Below are 15,853 nucleotides of genomic sequence, written 5' to 3'. Positions count from 1 at the left end.
AGCGCTCTCACTCAATACTGGACCAGTTTTGAAAAAGTGTTGTCCCCTTTAGTCACTTATACATTAAAAAAAAATTGGGGGGAAAAGGGTCCAGGTTGAAAAAACACCAAAGTTTCCCTTTAACTACTGAGTCCAAAAGTCCTTCAGTGTCTCAGTGGGAGAATTGTTTTACTCTCCAACATCATTTGACGGAGTTATGAACACGATTCTTAATTAGAGCCTTTGGTTTACACAGCCAACAGATAAAGTCATTTGCAGCCTACACAGCGCCTTCAGCAGCTGAAGGAGGTTTCATTAAAGGAAGCAGTCGGCACACAACATTAACAGAAGCTGCCGGTCAAAAGAGAAAAGAGCTGACAATTAATCTGCTGCTTCCACCAGCCGCTTACAGCCAGACGTGTTTCAGACGTCCATTTAAAACTTTAAACTTGTAGTTGGTTCATAAAATACAAAAGAATGCTGAAGATAATCTTGACTTTCTTTCTGCTTTGGGAACATGTTTCAGATTGCTTTAAATACAGTATATTAGGCATCAAATCATCTGACCTTTAGAAAAGGATTACAACTACATTATGCAGCATCATAATGTGGAAAAAAATCTATTTAATTTTTTCATTTCTTTCAGTCTAAAGAATGTTTGCACTGATGGACCGTATTGTCTTAAATACGACGGGTCATGTTTCTCATTCGACTCTCAAGTAATGTTCTAATGTTTACATCTTAGAAAATAGAAGCAATATTTCCACGACAAAATGCCTTTTTTGCATGTGTGTTTTACATTTTGTTGACTGACCTTGTAAAAAATGATTTGCTATGATTGAAACTTTTCTTTTAATGCAATGAAAAATCTATAAATATGTGACAGACCAGTTATACATCTTCCAGCTTTTAATTTGTCAGCCATATACTATATTATTGAGTGTAAAAGATAATAAATTATCCTTAAATATTATATCAGTTTTACAGTTTAATGTCAACCAAATATTTAGTTAGTGTCAGAACTCGATAACTTTAGTCATCTGATTTAGAATAGTTAAATCATTTAAATATTCTGTAGCACTTTAAACTTTTTGCCGTCTTTACAAATTGCGCTCTGCAGGAGCAGTTTTGTGCAGCAAGCTGAGTAGTTTTAGCAGAATTATACAGACAGATACATCACTTTTACAATATATAAATATTTGGGTTTGAATCAAACTAAATACTGGTAAATTATTGAAATAATCTCTGACAGAAATCACTTATCTTTTAGTTGAATTTGTTTACTTTTACTGTCTCTGGAATCTAAAATATGTCACAGTAATACATATAAAGTTGCCATAATTAAAAGCAAAGCCTCATATTTTACTTTAATCAAAAGAAAGATATATATATAAATATATAATGTAAACATATCTGAATTTAGTTGATTGTTCTGGAGATAAAAAGATTGTTTTAATGTTCATTACAATTGTAATAAGGAAGATAGTTCTATTTTTGGAGCTGCAAGTTGTGATATGATGATATTTTATGCTCATGGACTCTGACTCTCCTCAGTACCTCACGTGGTTTGGGGAAATGTCTCGTCTCCACTGGCCTGAGCTCAGCCTCGTGCTGGTCTGTTGTGGTTCAGGGTGGAGAAAAACCTGCACCCCGAATGGACCCAACTAAGGTTGTCAAAAGTATCAATTTTTTTTTTGATACCAAGTGTTTATAACAATACAATCTCTTATAGCGTTAAAAATACTGAAGCTATAAAGATTAAAAAAACATAACAAAACCCCCCCATCTACAGTCAGGTTTTACTTAAGGCTTCAATGTGAATTATATTGTAATATTAATAATATAATAATGTTAATTATTATTACATGTGTGTAGGTACTGTGAAAGTGTGCATTTTTAAAAAAGAGGAAAATTATCTGATATTTTCTTTTTGCTGTGCTTCCAAAAGAGGTATCCAGTATATAAAGTTTAAAATCCTGGTATGGTGACGAGCTCAGGCGAGCTGATGGAGACGAGACAGAAGTGTTGTTTTAATGCGAGCTGTGATGGTCCAGTACACTGCCTGCTTTGTTTCATCAGTTTGGTTCCTTATTTAATTCCTACCTCGATATTGTATGAAAATGCCCCCTTTTTTTGGATTAATAAAAAGTGTGTTTCTTAAGTGTGTTGTTATATTTTAACAATGATCAGTACAATCATGAGAACATGTGTCTGTTGGTGTAAATTTCATGAATGAAAACTATAAACCTAATATAATGGATTGTTTCTATCTATATTACATATTATTATGTTAAATAAATTTGACTTAAATGACAATTTATTTTTAGTTCAACTACAGTGACTGAAATGTTAAATATCAACAGTTTAATTAAAACTATACTAAAATAAAATTTGACTTGAAAAACTAGAAAGGGTAGACTAAATATGATAAAACAATAAGATATTTGACAAAAGTAGCTGACTAAAAGAATGCTGGTCTCGCCTGCCTGATGCAGTCTATTGTTTTGGGTTTTCTTGGTCACAGGTTGAATTTTAACCTCAGACTTGTTGTTCGAGACAGCTTTCCTGATTAAGAGTCACACTGAGACAGACTTCCTTCCTTCAGATTTGAATCATCAGTACATTTACTTCACTTCCCTTTCTGCAGTTTCTGGCGTTAGTTATTCTCAAGTCTGGAAAGCTGTTAACCAACATTACTGGTTAAATGATTTAAGTCAGTCAAAGTGGAAAATAATATTTTTTATGGCAGTTTTAGTAAGGGGACACTTTGTCACCTAAGGTAACAAGTGGATTTTTTTTAATCTGACATTGCAAAAATAATTATAATAATAATTAAATGCATCAAACTCAGTCATGTCCCAGTCTAAAATTTAAAAAAAAATAGAATCATCTCATTTTTGTGTTGTTTTTGTTGTTTGTTTTCTTTCTTTTTTTAACTTTTATTTAACCAGGGAATATCCCATTGAGATTAAGAACCTCTTTTTCAAGGGAGCCCTTCTTAACAGTGGCATTATGTGAACCATCTGGTAATTAAAGAGTAAAAATGATTTTAATTAATATCTGGTCATTATGACAAAAGATTACTGATGTTGGTTAAAAGACTCAATATAGTGAAAGTGAAAAATAATAAAATATAATTTTTTTGGGGTAGTTTTTTGATGTGGACGTTTTTTGTCCTCGAAGGACACAATATAATTTTTTTAATGTGATTCACACAGGTTAAAAGCTTTAAAAAAGCTAGTATAAGTGGGCCTTTATTATATTGATGAATTGCCTTGTTTTAGAAGCATTGGAACTCGTGATTCCAGCTTGTGAGACTGATAACAGGAAAAGGAAAAAGCTTCTCTGTGCGTTCCTTTCGCTGCCAACCTGTAAGTGGAGGTTTACACCATCGATGAGCTCACCTGTCCTGAGCCTCTCAGTGTCTGCTGAGGAGCTCAGGTCAGCTAGAGTACATCTGCAGCAGACATTCTTAGAGGGTTAATCTCCTGAGAACTGCTGAGGACAGAAATGAGCCTCACCTCAGCTGACGGGAAGTCGTCTCTCTACAGGACGACAGTAGTAGTAGTAGTAGTTGGAAGAAGGCCAGAACGTCACACAGACTTTGAGGATGATACGACGGCAAAATCTGACACACGGCTTAAAAAGATCTCACTTCAAAAAGGAAACAAATTGATCCGACATATAATAAATGACAAGGAGGAAAACTAATTAGGAAGCAGAAAAATGAATTAATCCCTGCAGCCCTGACGATGCAGAATTTCTTTTTTAAGGATTATTTTTAAAAGCTATATGAGGAAAATGTGCTGGCGTTTGTTGATTTTACATTCGTATTATTACATATATTTATATCAGAGTTCTTTTTAGCCTGTTTATTTCTAACCGCAGACAGAACAAGTCCTGGTTACACTTTGTTATACAGCAAGGAATAAAAAAACACCTGGTCATTTAAGAAAAACTTTTCTTAAAGACTTTTTTTATTACATTTTTTATATAATACTAAATTATGAAATGTTATTTTTGATAAACTTAAGTATTATTTTTTTATATTTTTTTCATAAAATATGATTTTTTTTTACATATATTGTTGTTTTTTTTAATCATTTTCACTGCATACCATACATTGCCGTTTTTATTCTATTGTTTATGACTCACTATAGCATGTTTTTTAAATGGTATATTATGGCATTTTTCAACTTTTTATCGCATACACAATTACTTTTTAATGACATACTTTATTAAGGCATTTTTGATAATTATACATTGACTTTTGCATTTTTTTAAATAAAATACTATATTGTTATTTTCAATACATACCATGACAATTTTTATGATTTCTTTTTACATGTTAGGCATGGATACAGTAGTAGAGCACAAAACTCAAGATTTGGTAAAATTAACATAAATTATATTTTGCAGAACTTTTCAAGTAAGTATATAGTTATTTATAATATGCTTACACAGCTGTGGGAGTAACCATGCTGCTTTCCAGATCTGAACACTACAAAATAGATAATAGAGTATAATTTCTAGCATTTAGAAAGTTATTTAGGCAACAACAACAAAAAACTTCATTTCTCCAAAATGCCCAGTTATTCCCCAATAGTCATTATTGGTACCTGATTCATAAAAAAAAATCACACTATAAATTGCAGACTGTGTCAGAAAATCTATCTAAAACTATTTAACACTATTTCCTGTCTGAAGTATCTGTCGGGCTAAAAGTCCCATCTGTGCCTCTGCAGGTCTAATGAGTGTGTGTGATCAGTGAATAAAGGTGCTCTCAATCAGCGATCAAAGCTTCACAAACAGGAGTCCCTGTTGTCTCCAGGAGCCGGGGCCCCACCAGCTCCACAGAGAGGACAACGATGTTATTGTGCAAAGAGACAGAAGCAGAGCCCACCTGATCTCCGCTCCGCCAATCACGTCTCCCCTCTGGGCTGGACCTCAGGTATCCTCTGTCTGCCATCTGGGTGGGAAAGGGTCAAAGATCACAAAGAAAGAGCAACTGGTAGGAGAAAAGGAGTTTGCTTAGAGCCGTGTTTCAGAAAAATACAGTAAAACATCTCTTACTAACAGCTGTCAGACACGTGGTGGTGGGTGAAGTACTCTGATCCTTTACTCAAAAATTTTATTCATAGCATCATCTAAAAATGTAGCATTATAAGTAAAAGTCTTGCATTCAAAATGTAACTTTAGGTTACTCTATGGTACAAAAGTGTTAGCTGCAAAATGTACTCAAAGTACCAAAAGTAAAAGTCTTTCACTGTTTCAGAAGGCAGTATAGGACTGATCCACTTATTACAGTCCTAAAACTAACATTAAAAAGACAAAACCTAGACAAACTGCACACATTAAACTAACATTTTTCCTTTAAAACTTTGTTACATATTAACATGAAAAATGGATTTTTCCTCATCACTTTACATATTACTTTATTGCAACAGTTTTGTTTTGTATATTAGCTTAAATAAAAGTAACTTTCTTTAAAAAGCAGTCTATGTGAAATTTCTGCCTAAACCAGTGTTGAATTTTAAAGCCTTGACGCTCTAGTTTTATAAACAATACATATTTTGATATTTGAGCTTTTGGGCAGATATCAGGGAAGTCATAGCACAAATTCAAACTATTTCCAAGCAGCAGGAGTCACACTTTTTCACCCTCGGGTGAGTCAACGTATTGATCAATTTAATACATTTTATCTGTTTTTTTCTGTATAATACATTTTGGTTTCCGCTGTCCATTTCATTAAGGGGACAAAGCAAAATCACAGCAGAGAGCAGGCAAATGAAGGTCGTCAGAAAAACGCAAATAAATAGTACTATAGATAATAAAACTGTTAAATAAAAACACGTAAGTATAAAGAAGTAAGAGAATTTAAACTTTAAATGTGAACTTTAGTTAAGTAAATGTACTCAGTTACTCTCCGTCCCGCTCTCCCCGGCAGGAGGAGCGCTTCCCTCCGGACCGGTCCTCCCGGTAGATGTGACGGAGGCGCGCAACCCCCGCCCGCTCCTGTGACGCAGCGCCGCTCCGTGCGCACAGATGCTGGAGTGGAAGCGACAGGCGCGCTCATCTCGTTGGGACTGAACGCATCGAATACCGGAGACAGGAGAGACAGGGGAGAAGATCACCCGGTTTGCGTCCGTCGGGAGCCTCAGAGCGCGGGGAACGATGCTCAGAGCGAGTCGCTCCGCGGGCAGCAGGACTTAAAAAGCTGCGGTCCATCCATCTGGACACTTTTTACTCTCGCCCTTTCCCCTCCGATAAGGAAGACAAGAATCCAGACAGTCATCTTCCAGCTCGCAGTCCTCTTTGGGTATCTAACCCTCAGTTTGACGGCCAGTCCGGGTCTGATTCCAGCACGATGTGGAAGACCGGGATCCTCCTGCTGCTGTGGGTGTTTCTGGCGTCCGGCGAACTCCAACAAGAGACGGAGCCGCGGAGACTGCCACCCCCGGGAAAGTTGGATTTCGGTTATGTGCCTGCGGGAGTTTACGAGACTCTGGCCCACTACGAACCGGGACCGATCGGGATCCTGTTCCACATGGTGCACGCTTTCCTGTACGTCGTGCAACCCAACGCTTTCCCGCAAGGTAAGCAGCCTGACCCAGCCTCACAGTGTGACAGAGAGATGAATCCCCGAGGGGTCTGTCAGGAAGAGACAGCGAGAACTGAGACGTTTCTAGGAAACGCGACTATACTTATACTGATTATACTTATACTATACTTACTACAGACTATTATCTGTCTCGGCATGTAGTATTGATAGTGCATTTGGTGGTCGAGAGTATAAGGAACCCCAAATCACCAGTGAAACAGTCAATTATGCGTTTTTCCTTGTTTGCACTTCTCCCTGCGCCAAAACTCTGCATGCAAACATGTTTAAAGTAGTTCTGATGAGTGTTTTATCTGATAATATCCGGTTTGTTTTCTGTCTCGCTGCGTAAAAATGTGTCAACTCGCGGATTTGCAGCCCATTTGTGCGTCACCGTTCCTGAACGCCGCGCGCGGTTTTGATTTGCGCGCAGAGCTGACAGCGCACTTGAAGGTGGTGTTTGTGCCCGCGGTGCACTTTATGTCAGGATAATTACAATTAATGAACCTCTCGCTGACAGCGTCACGTGCTCTTTGGCCGGTTTTACACACCATGTTTCCTGAGAGAGAGAGAGAGAGAGAGAGAGAGAGAGAGTTTGGTTTGAGGAAAGCGCGCATGGCTCTACATTTAATACAATTAGAGCTGACTGCTTAACCATACACACATGAGGTGTGTGTGTTTAATTGGGTCGTGGATGCTGAAAAGATGCGGCCCCCTCCATGCGTCACAGTCTGTGTCCACACTTCGTCGGAACATTTTGCAGATTAGCAGCTCTCTGAGTCACCTTGTTAATTGGGTAATCCCATAAGCCCCTGCGCCATATGTTGTTGGCCTTTGAGTTTCCAGTTTGTCACCAGCACTCGAGGGGCTTGTGGCCAGATCCTATGGAGCAGACCACTGCCCGGTGGAGTGGACCCGTTCATGGCTGCAGCCACCACATGATGCAAAGAGGAAATCATGTGGAAACTGTTGGTTCAAGAGTTCAGCAGACTTTTACATGTCTGCAGTTTGGTCACTTCCTTGATTAGAAAGCCTCAGGGAATTCATTATTATTGGGTTCATCAGAGTCTAGATGGAGTAAGCAAAGGTCATCTGTCTACAGTAGTTTTTCTCAGTCACTTTGGTAATCTCCACATCATTTCTTAGTCTATAAAATGTCAGAAAATAGTGGAGAATGTCCATCAGTTCATCCCAGAACCCTCAGACATCTCCAGTTAGATTATTTTATGCAACCAACAGTCCATTATCAATAGATATCCAATTAGCAATGAAGTAAAAACAAGAAAAGCTGCAAATACTCTTAATTTAAGAAAAATGGAATAAATAATCTATAAATTACTTAAAGCTCCAAACCTTTCCATTTCACAAACAGCACCGTCTCCATACAAATATAAAGTTTCATAATCCAAACTCAAGCTTTTGTCTGAGCTTTGCTCTGTGGACATGCAAGCTAGAGCTGAGCATGTATAGTTGCAAATAAAAAATATTTTATACCACCTCAAGGTCTGTTTACTTTATAAAGGTAACAGAAATACGTAAATGGACCTTGAGCTCAGATGAGTATTGACATTCTTAAAACTACTTGTTAAACCTCTTGTCACTTTTGTACATCATGAAAGAAATTTTTCATTCTTTTGAAGAAATTGTTTTAACACATTGATGAAAACAATTATGCACAATTGTCTGCTGTTTTCTACTTTATAACTTTATGTCTCAAGCCTGACCGATATATCATTCAGCAGATTTTTTTATCGGCCGAGCCCAGTTATCAGTGTCTGGCCTGTTCATTGTCATAATTAACCTAATTTTAGAGGAATAAACGGAGAATCTTGAGAAAGTTGCAGGTGCTTTTGCAGGTGTGGTGCTGTTTCTGTGAATGGTTTTTAAAAGAATGCTCTTTTGCAAATGTAAAGGATGACTTGAGAAATGCAACATTCTGAGAGAATGTGTAATAGCAGCACTGCATGCAGGATATTTAGCAGAAAAAAATGCAGTGATCTGTCAGGTCTGTTTTGATGAATACAGGCTAGTTTGCAGCAAACCTTTGGGACTTGCAGAGCTTGTCATTTCTGTGACAACATACTACAGGAAGTCCCTCTGAACTGTGCTGTGCTTGTTGGGAAACATAACTTTGAGTTACATTAAAATCTATAAGACAAGTGGAGAAAGGAATCTGCGAATAGTTTCCACTCCAGTGGTTTGAGACTGGAGGTGGTGCAGATGTCAGAGTGGAGCTGTGTGCAGGCTGGGTGGATGCGAGTGTCTGTTCACTGCAGCCTGTGGTTAACCACAGCATTAGTCTTCTTCCAGCAGACATTTAAAGAATGAATCACTGAATCCTTGAGGGAAAAAAAATGCAAAACTGTCCCTCCTAACAAGTGCTGCATGTCTTGTCGTCAGTTGTCCTTCAAAGGGACAGTTAATCAAAAATGGTGTTTGGACCTACGGCTTGGACTCAACATGTCTTTTAAGTTCAGTGACACAAACACACAGATCATTTGTGAACTGTGAACAGATCCTCTTTGTGTGCAGAAAGTCGGTGCACAATGACATCTTGATTATTGCGATATTTGGGCTGCAACTAATTATTGCATCTATCAATCATTTTCATTATCATCAATTCTACAAAATGTCAGAAAATAGTAAAAAATAAAATTAAAATAAAGAAAAGATCCAGTCAAAACATATCGGGTGACATCTCCAGTTGGATTGTTTCATTGAACCTATAGATATTTAATATAGAATAAAAATAAAAACAAGAAAATCATCAAATACGCATTTAAGAAAGCCAGAATCAGCATGCTTCTGCTTGAGAATTTATTAGTAATGTAGATTGTTGATTACTTAAAAACTCCAAAACTTCAAAAACTCAACACCTCTGTGAGAGCATAATGCGTTCACTTGAGAAAAACATATTTACTGTGTTTTCCTGAATTACTGAGTCATTCAATAATTGTGAATTCATTTTTCTGAATTAATGTGTGAAGTATCTTATTATATCAGTCATATTTCATTTATTCAGAAAACCAAGAGCAGAATTATTTGCTTACAAATTATCAGGGCTTTATTCTGAATTAATTTGATCATTTTCTTATCAATTCAGAAAAACAAGAGCAGATGATTTTTTCACAAAAAGAGAATTCATTAAAAAAGTGTAAATTGTCCCATTAATTCTGAATATCACAGCAAAATATTGCTTTGAATGAATTACACTAAGTCATAGTCACCTTACAAATATACATTTTTTTGGACCCGAATGAAGATCCACTTTTTTCTGCTCTTTGGATCTGTGACATGCAAGCTCAGAGACTGAGCATGTAGTTACAGATATGTATTTTGACATGTTATCCGAACTTAAGGTCCATGAGTTGGGATTTCTTGGTTAAACTACTATTTTCAAGGTCAGGAATGAACTATAATTACCCCCTGGTGGTTTATGGTGTGACGAAGCTGAACAGGAAGCACAACATCCATCCCATGGTTCAAGCCGCTGGGGACCTCTAATGTATCTCTATCTCCCTCGTTTCCTGTCATCTCAATTTAAAATAAAGGCTTTAAGGAACAAAAAATACAATATTCTGATAAAGCTCATGTAATATGGTTAAAATATAAACATACAAATAAAACAACTAGTAAAGTTGTTGTGCTTTGAGCATCATAACAATATCAACAATATTTCATGGAGCTAAGCTTTCGTTAGTCACTGCATACAATATCTATAAATCTCAAAACTGCCTGGTTGGAAAATGTTGTTATATAGTAACCAATGAACAACGCAAGCTACATATTTCCCTCTTTACTGATCACTAATAATTCATGTTTGGTGTAACTTTAGTTGGTCTCTTTTCATACTGTTTGTTTTATTTGTTTATATGAGAAACTTTTCATGCAGCTATCTTAGCCAGGAAAAAGAGATTTTTTGAATCCCAGTGGGAAACATCCTGGTTAAATAAAAAAATAAATGCAATATTAGTCAATCCGAAGAAACAACTCTGTTGCTGTGTAATTAGCGACACCCCGTCAACACGTCTTCCACAATCACCGTGTGACATTTTACATTGTGAAACGTCTTTATATCTCGTGAATGTTTGATGCCGTCGACTGACACGTTCATTCTCTGCATCAAACCGGCTCCCAGCTCGTAGGAGGTGTTATTAGCAAAGAAGCAACAAATGTCTTTCACCGACACCCACATGAAGCAAATGAACAGTGACATATTCTCTTCAGTTTTTCAGCTGCCTTTTTTCACTGCAGTGTGGAAGCCTCACCCCTCCCTCACACACACACACACACACACCCACTCGCTCACCAACACACTACTGCTACATGCCAACACACAGGCTGACATAACATGCTGGTTCAGACTGTAGAAGTGATGGATTTCTGTCAACCTTTTAAGTAAATCTTCATCACAGATTTATTCAAACTGGGCTTGCCTTGATAGTAGGGATGGGCGATATGGGCAAGAAAAATATATATTTTTTCCATTTTTCGATAACGATAATCTGACGATATCCTTTGAAATGTGATTTCTTTACCAAAAAGAAATGCTGTTAAAATTGTTCTTGCTTACCAGGACATCTATGGATGGACACGTTTCAGAACAACAGCTTTTATTTATTTTATTTTCTTCTTATTTTCTTCCAAAAAAACAAAAACCTAATAAAAAAAACTTTGAGACGAGCAAACTGAAAGTTGCAAAAATCATTCTTGTAACACTACAAAAACTAAACATTTCTGCTCTGTACAGCAGCAGAGTTGTGTAGTGGGAGTCAGTTTTCACTTCAGTTTTCACGAGACGATTAAGGCAAGTTGACTGACAACATGATGATGGAGAATTTCGTGTTCAAGCTTAAAAAACCTATTGGTAAAGATCTAACATTAAAAAAGTTCAGATATTGAGCGTCATCAACACATCAAGGTCTTTTCTCGCAAAAAAAATGAATCGTTTCTTATCTGGTGTTTTCTTAAGTTTATTAACCAGTGGGAAAATTTGCTCCTCCAGTAGCGTTCCTAGTTCAAATTGGACAGGACATTTATGTACACTAAGGGAAGCTGTATCACATCTGGGAAAGAGTTGAAAAGTTTAATGATATGAATGAAGTGTTTTCAGTTCTCTCTCAGGCTGCATCACTGATGCATTTTAAAACTTATTTGGCTTTGAAAGTCTTAATTAATTACCATCATTATTCTCCCCTGGTTAATCTCTGAAGTAAATTATAAAGTCAGAGTGTCAAGTATAGAATCAAAACATGCTTTTCATTCCTATATGCTTTTTTTGCCAGATATCAGTGTATTGATCTTGCAGTTGATATAGATGAAGGTTGAAATATGAGAAGGCAGAATGCCGGTCTGATTTGACTGTAACTGAGGTAGTATGAGGTTGTTTTTGCACTACAGTTGCACCACGAGGGGAAAAATTATTTTATAGACTGATCAATGACTGCAAGATAGGAGAAACAATCTCAGTAGTTTGTCCAGTCTTTGTATGTTTCAACATTTCTCATCGAACCCTGGAATTTAGATTTGGAGACATTTTTCTGATGTGCCTGTTCGGGCTGGGCGGTATATCAATATACAATCAAGTTACAGGATGAGACAAAATCGTTCTTATAGATGTAGTTTGATGTTGCTTTATATAATCGGTTTCTTCTCCAAAGCCTCTCTCTCACACACTTTTCATGCCACTCGCTCACTACTGCTGCAACAGGGAGAAAGACAGAAGGCCATGTAATAGGGACCTGCTGATGTTTATTATTTTTATTAGAGATTCCAATGTAAAGTTCATAAACGTCCCTGATAAACCAAAGAATTATACAGCACCAATTATTATCAACCAAACATTTTACATCTGCACTTCTGTCTAGAGCTCAGCAGATATATCGGTTGACAGATATTAACAGCTGATATTGGCCTATCAAAGGCAAATCGGTATCTGTGTAATTACACAGATACCGATCTGCCTGTCCAATATGTGCCATTATGGAAACTTTTTTTACACAATATATAATGCAGTTTGCCGTGATTTAGAAATGCCATTAGCTATTCATTTTTTAGTCAGCAGTTGACTGAAACTGAACAGCAATCATGTTAATTTTGCTATATTTTAATAATGTATACCAATGTTAAATAACATTTATTAAAGTTTTTATGTCTGAGAAAGTAGCCCTGGGTATATCGTCCACCATAACAGTTATCTGTGAATTTCCCCCCTCTAAAATCATTATCCGCGTTGGTCTCAAAAACCCAATATCGGTCGGGCTGTACCTCTGTCCATACTGACTGACAGTCAGCCATTCTCTCTCTCTCTCAGTTAGTACAGCATGGTAATTACAGTAAAAAAAAACTATTAAAAAAACAGTGAGTAAGTTGACAGTGTTGCAGTGTTTTGTTCAAGGACACTTTAAAAGAAAACTAGACTCTTTTAGCTACAACAAATTAATTTTCCATCCATGACTGTCCCAAAAGTAATTAATAAAAAGAGGGAATTTAACTTTTACTTCTGAGTCTTTTGATTAATCTTGGTATAAATCAGCCATCATTGGAGAGTATAGGTGCATTAAGCTTCTTCTGCAGTTTGAACAGTATCATTTCACGCCTGTGGGTGAGCGCGGATTGGGAGCTGGTGCCAGCCACCGTCATGCAGCAGATCCCTGTTGGAAATGTTATCTCATTAGTGTCTGTATTCCCTCTCCTCGAGGAAACCGCACCTACAGATACCAGAGGCCTGGTGAAAGTCGGCATTAATTCAAGACAGTTGCCAAGGAAACCCATCGGCAGCTATCATGGCCGATGTGTTTTGGTTCACCTCGCTGCACCAGTGTGATGTGAGGTAAATCAGTTCAGGTTATACAAGCTTGGGCCACGTTTCTTATTTAACATTCATCAAAAAGGATTTTATTTTTTTTTTACATCACAGCAGTATAAAGGGACTTTGTGTTCGGTGAAGGACACATAAACATAAAAGAAACTGAAGAGGAAGACTTCAAAAGATTTCCGACCAAGGACAAAGCTGAGATCGAAGCACTTCGTGATGCGCATCAAAGTAGCAGATTTTTCAGTTTAATATCATTCATGTTCAGAGGAAGAAATATCAACAAAAAGAGCCTCTAAATGCTGATAAATCTGAACTATAAGGGTGAATATGGGTCAAACAATTGTATGTCCAGTCCATAGTTTAGTTTTTAGTAGTTTTATCTATTTTCCAATTTAGTTGTAAAAAAGAAAAAGGTTTAACATGTATTATAAACATTTAAGGGAACAGGTAAACCTCAGTCCCAAGTGCAATTTTTCCTCTTACTTGAAGTGCTATTTAGTAATTTAGATTGTTTTAGTGTTTCAGTGCCATACAGATGTCTACCTTCTCTCAAATATAATGTGACTTTATAGCATACATCTGGTGGTGCTTAGAGCGCAAAACAAAGAAAGAATAATAATAAATACATTTGAAAAATGTTTCGAGATCATGCAACAGTTATGCATAAAAAAACACAGACCTTGTTATTTTATATAGGGAATATACTAGAAAGATTGATGAATAGAACTACAGGTAAGAGGATGTGATTTTGGGGTGAACTGTCCCTTTAAGGCTGACTGGAACATGCACTGTATTAACTATTAAATGGGTATTCCAGGGACTTAATAGTGCACTTCTACAAAGTTCTACAAGTTCGCAAGAGACTCATTAAAAACAAAGGTGAAAAATTGATGCCTCTAGGAACAAAATATCCAAAGTTTTTGACTCTAGTACGGGTAAAGCTTCCAAAAGCAGTCAGGCTTGAAGGTTAGAGAAACTGACTTGTGATGTGGATAAAAAGAAAAATCAGCACAAGAAGCTTCAGTGGAGCCTCTTGGTGGCCAGCAGATCAGACTGTGGTTATATCAGGAGGCTTCCAGGTGTGAATGTGTGTAACTGTCCCTGCCAAAGAGAAGTTGGCACACAGCGCAAAAGTGTAACTAACAGTTAATGCAACTCAGCAGCATCTTTAAGTCTGTTAAATCTGTTAAGGTTTTTTTTTTTATAAATTAAAAAAGGAAACCCTGATTAAAAGTTAATAAAAATAATATTAAAGAAACATGTATTTGTGATATGCAGGTAATAATTAAATGAATTAAGTGAAACCACATGCTTGAATTTGTTCTTAGTTTGGGCTTTAATAGAAGTGAACGGGGAGAGCTTAATTAACTTAACGCTTCAGAGCTTAACTTAATGTAGCTTTCAACTAAAACCCCAGAATGGCTCAGTCAACCTTAAAACTCAGGTGTATTAAAGAAGCTAAAACAGTTACACTAATTATTGTTTACGCTCACATTTTGCAATTTTCCAAATTAGAACATGATATCATAATTTTTTACTCATAATCTATTCCGAAAGCTCATTAACATGAGTATAGCCCATTAAACTAAACAAGAACTAAATTACAAGCATGGCAAATCACTGTTAGTGGATTAGACTGCACACACTGCCTTTTAGCCTTTTCCATAAGTGGAAATGTCAAGAACTGACGACTGATTGGGAAGAAAAACTGCTTTAAAATTAATCTGTTTGTAAAATCCTCTTAACTGATTTTACCTGCATTGCACACTTGGATACACAGAGCCAAATAGAAGTACTTTTATGTAAATTAGAAAAAAAGGTTTTAAGGATTTCACTTCAGTTTGGTTGCGGCGTTTTAACCTTGAACACAGCAAAGGCTATTTAACTCTCCAGAGCTTAATTTGACTGCACCAAAAAGCCAGACTAAAACGATCTGGTGATAGATGAAGTTGGTGAGCCCATGGGCCAGTCATAGCACATGTGGATGACTGGTTACTGCTGCAGGCGCTGCTATACTACAAGACAGTGGTAAAGATTAAAGAGACTGTCCTTCAACTGGAAGGTCGGAGCTCGAGCCCCATGACAGAAAGCCTCTGCTCCGCTGAAGTGTCCATGAGCAACACACTGCGGCTTTTCTTACTCTTTAGCATCTCTGTGGAGGAGGCTGAAGCCTTAGTGTTGATACAGCATCAGAGAAAGAAAAAAGGAAAACCGAGCAATGACTCATTATTTTCAGCATTTTTTCAGCCAGTTGCAAACATTTTCCTAATTAGTGATGTCTTCAGTGGCGGGCACATCTGTGGAGATTACCATTAGATGCTGTGATGAATCCCCCAAAAGGGCTTAAATTTGCAATCATAATGTTTGGCAGATCTGAATCATTCCTCCATTCATAACATCAAAAACAAGGGGATACCAATGACTTGCAGAAACATGAAATGATGACCTGGTAACTGCTT

General features: G+C 37.0%; 1 protein-coding gene and 1 long non-coding RNA gene across 10 annotated transcripts in view; one reads left to right on the top strand and one right to left on the bottom strand.

Moving 5' to 3' along the window:
* Positions 1-15,853, bottom strand: part of LOC131982005 (uncharacterized) — an 80,245-nt gene that overhangs the window by 3,730 nt on the left and 60,662 nt on the right. The window contains exon 7 of the long non-coding RNA XR_009395341.1: positions 4,883-4,948. This is a non-coding gene — a long non-coding RNA (uncharacterized LOC131982005). The remainder of the gene's footprint in view (positions 1-4,882; positions 4,949-15,853) is intronic.
* Positions 6,056-15,853, top strand: part of prom1a (prominin 1a) — an 86,279-nt gene continuing 76,481 nt past the window's right edge. For all 9 annotated transcript variants that reach the window (XR_009395340.1, XR_009395339.1, XR_009395338.1 and 6 more), the window contains exon 1: positions 6,056-6,575. Coding sequence is in view for 2 of the 9 variants with exons in the window: in XM_059346557.1 (XP_059202540.1) it covers positions 6,347-6,575 (229 nt within the window). In the remaining 7 variants the exon portion in view is untranslated. The remainder of the gene's footprint in view (positions 6,576-15,853) is intronic.

The sequence above is a fragment of the Centropristis striata genome, chromosome 12 (genome assembly GCF_030273125.1).
Source record: "Centropristis striata isolate RG_2023a ecotype Rhode Island chromosome 12, C.striata_1.0, whole genome shotgun sequence".
Taxonomy (NCBI): Eukaryota; Metazoa; Chordata; class Actinopteri; order Perciformes; family Serranidae; genus Centropristis; species Centropristis striata.
The sequence above is the reverse complement of the archived record's forward strand: the minus strand, read 5'-3'. Positions and strand labels throughout refer to the sequence as shown.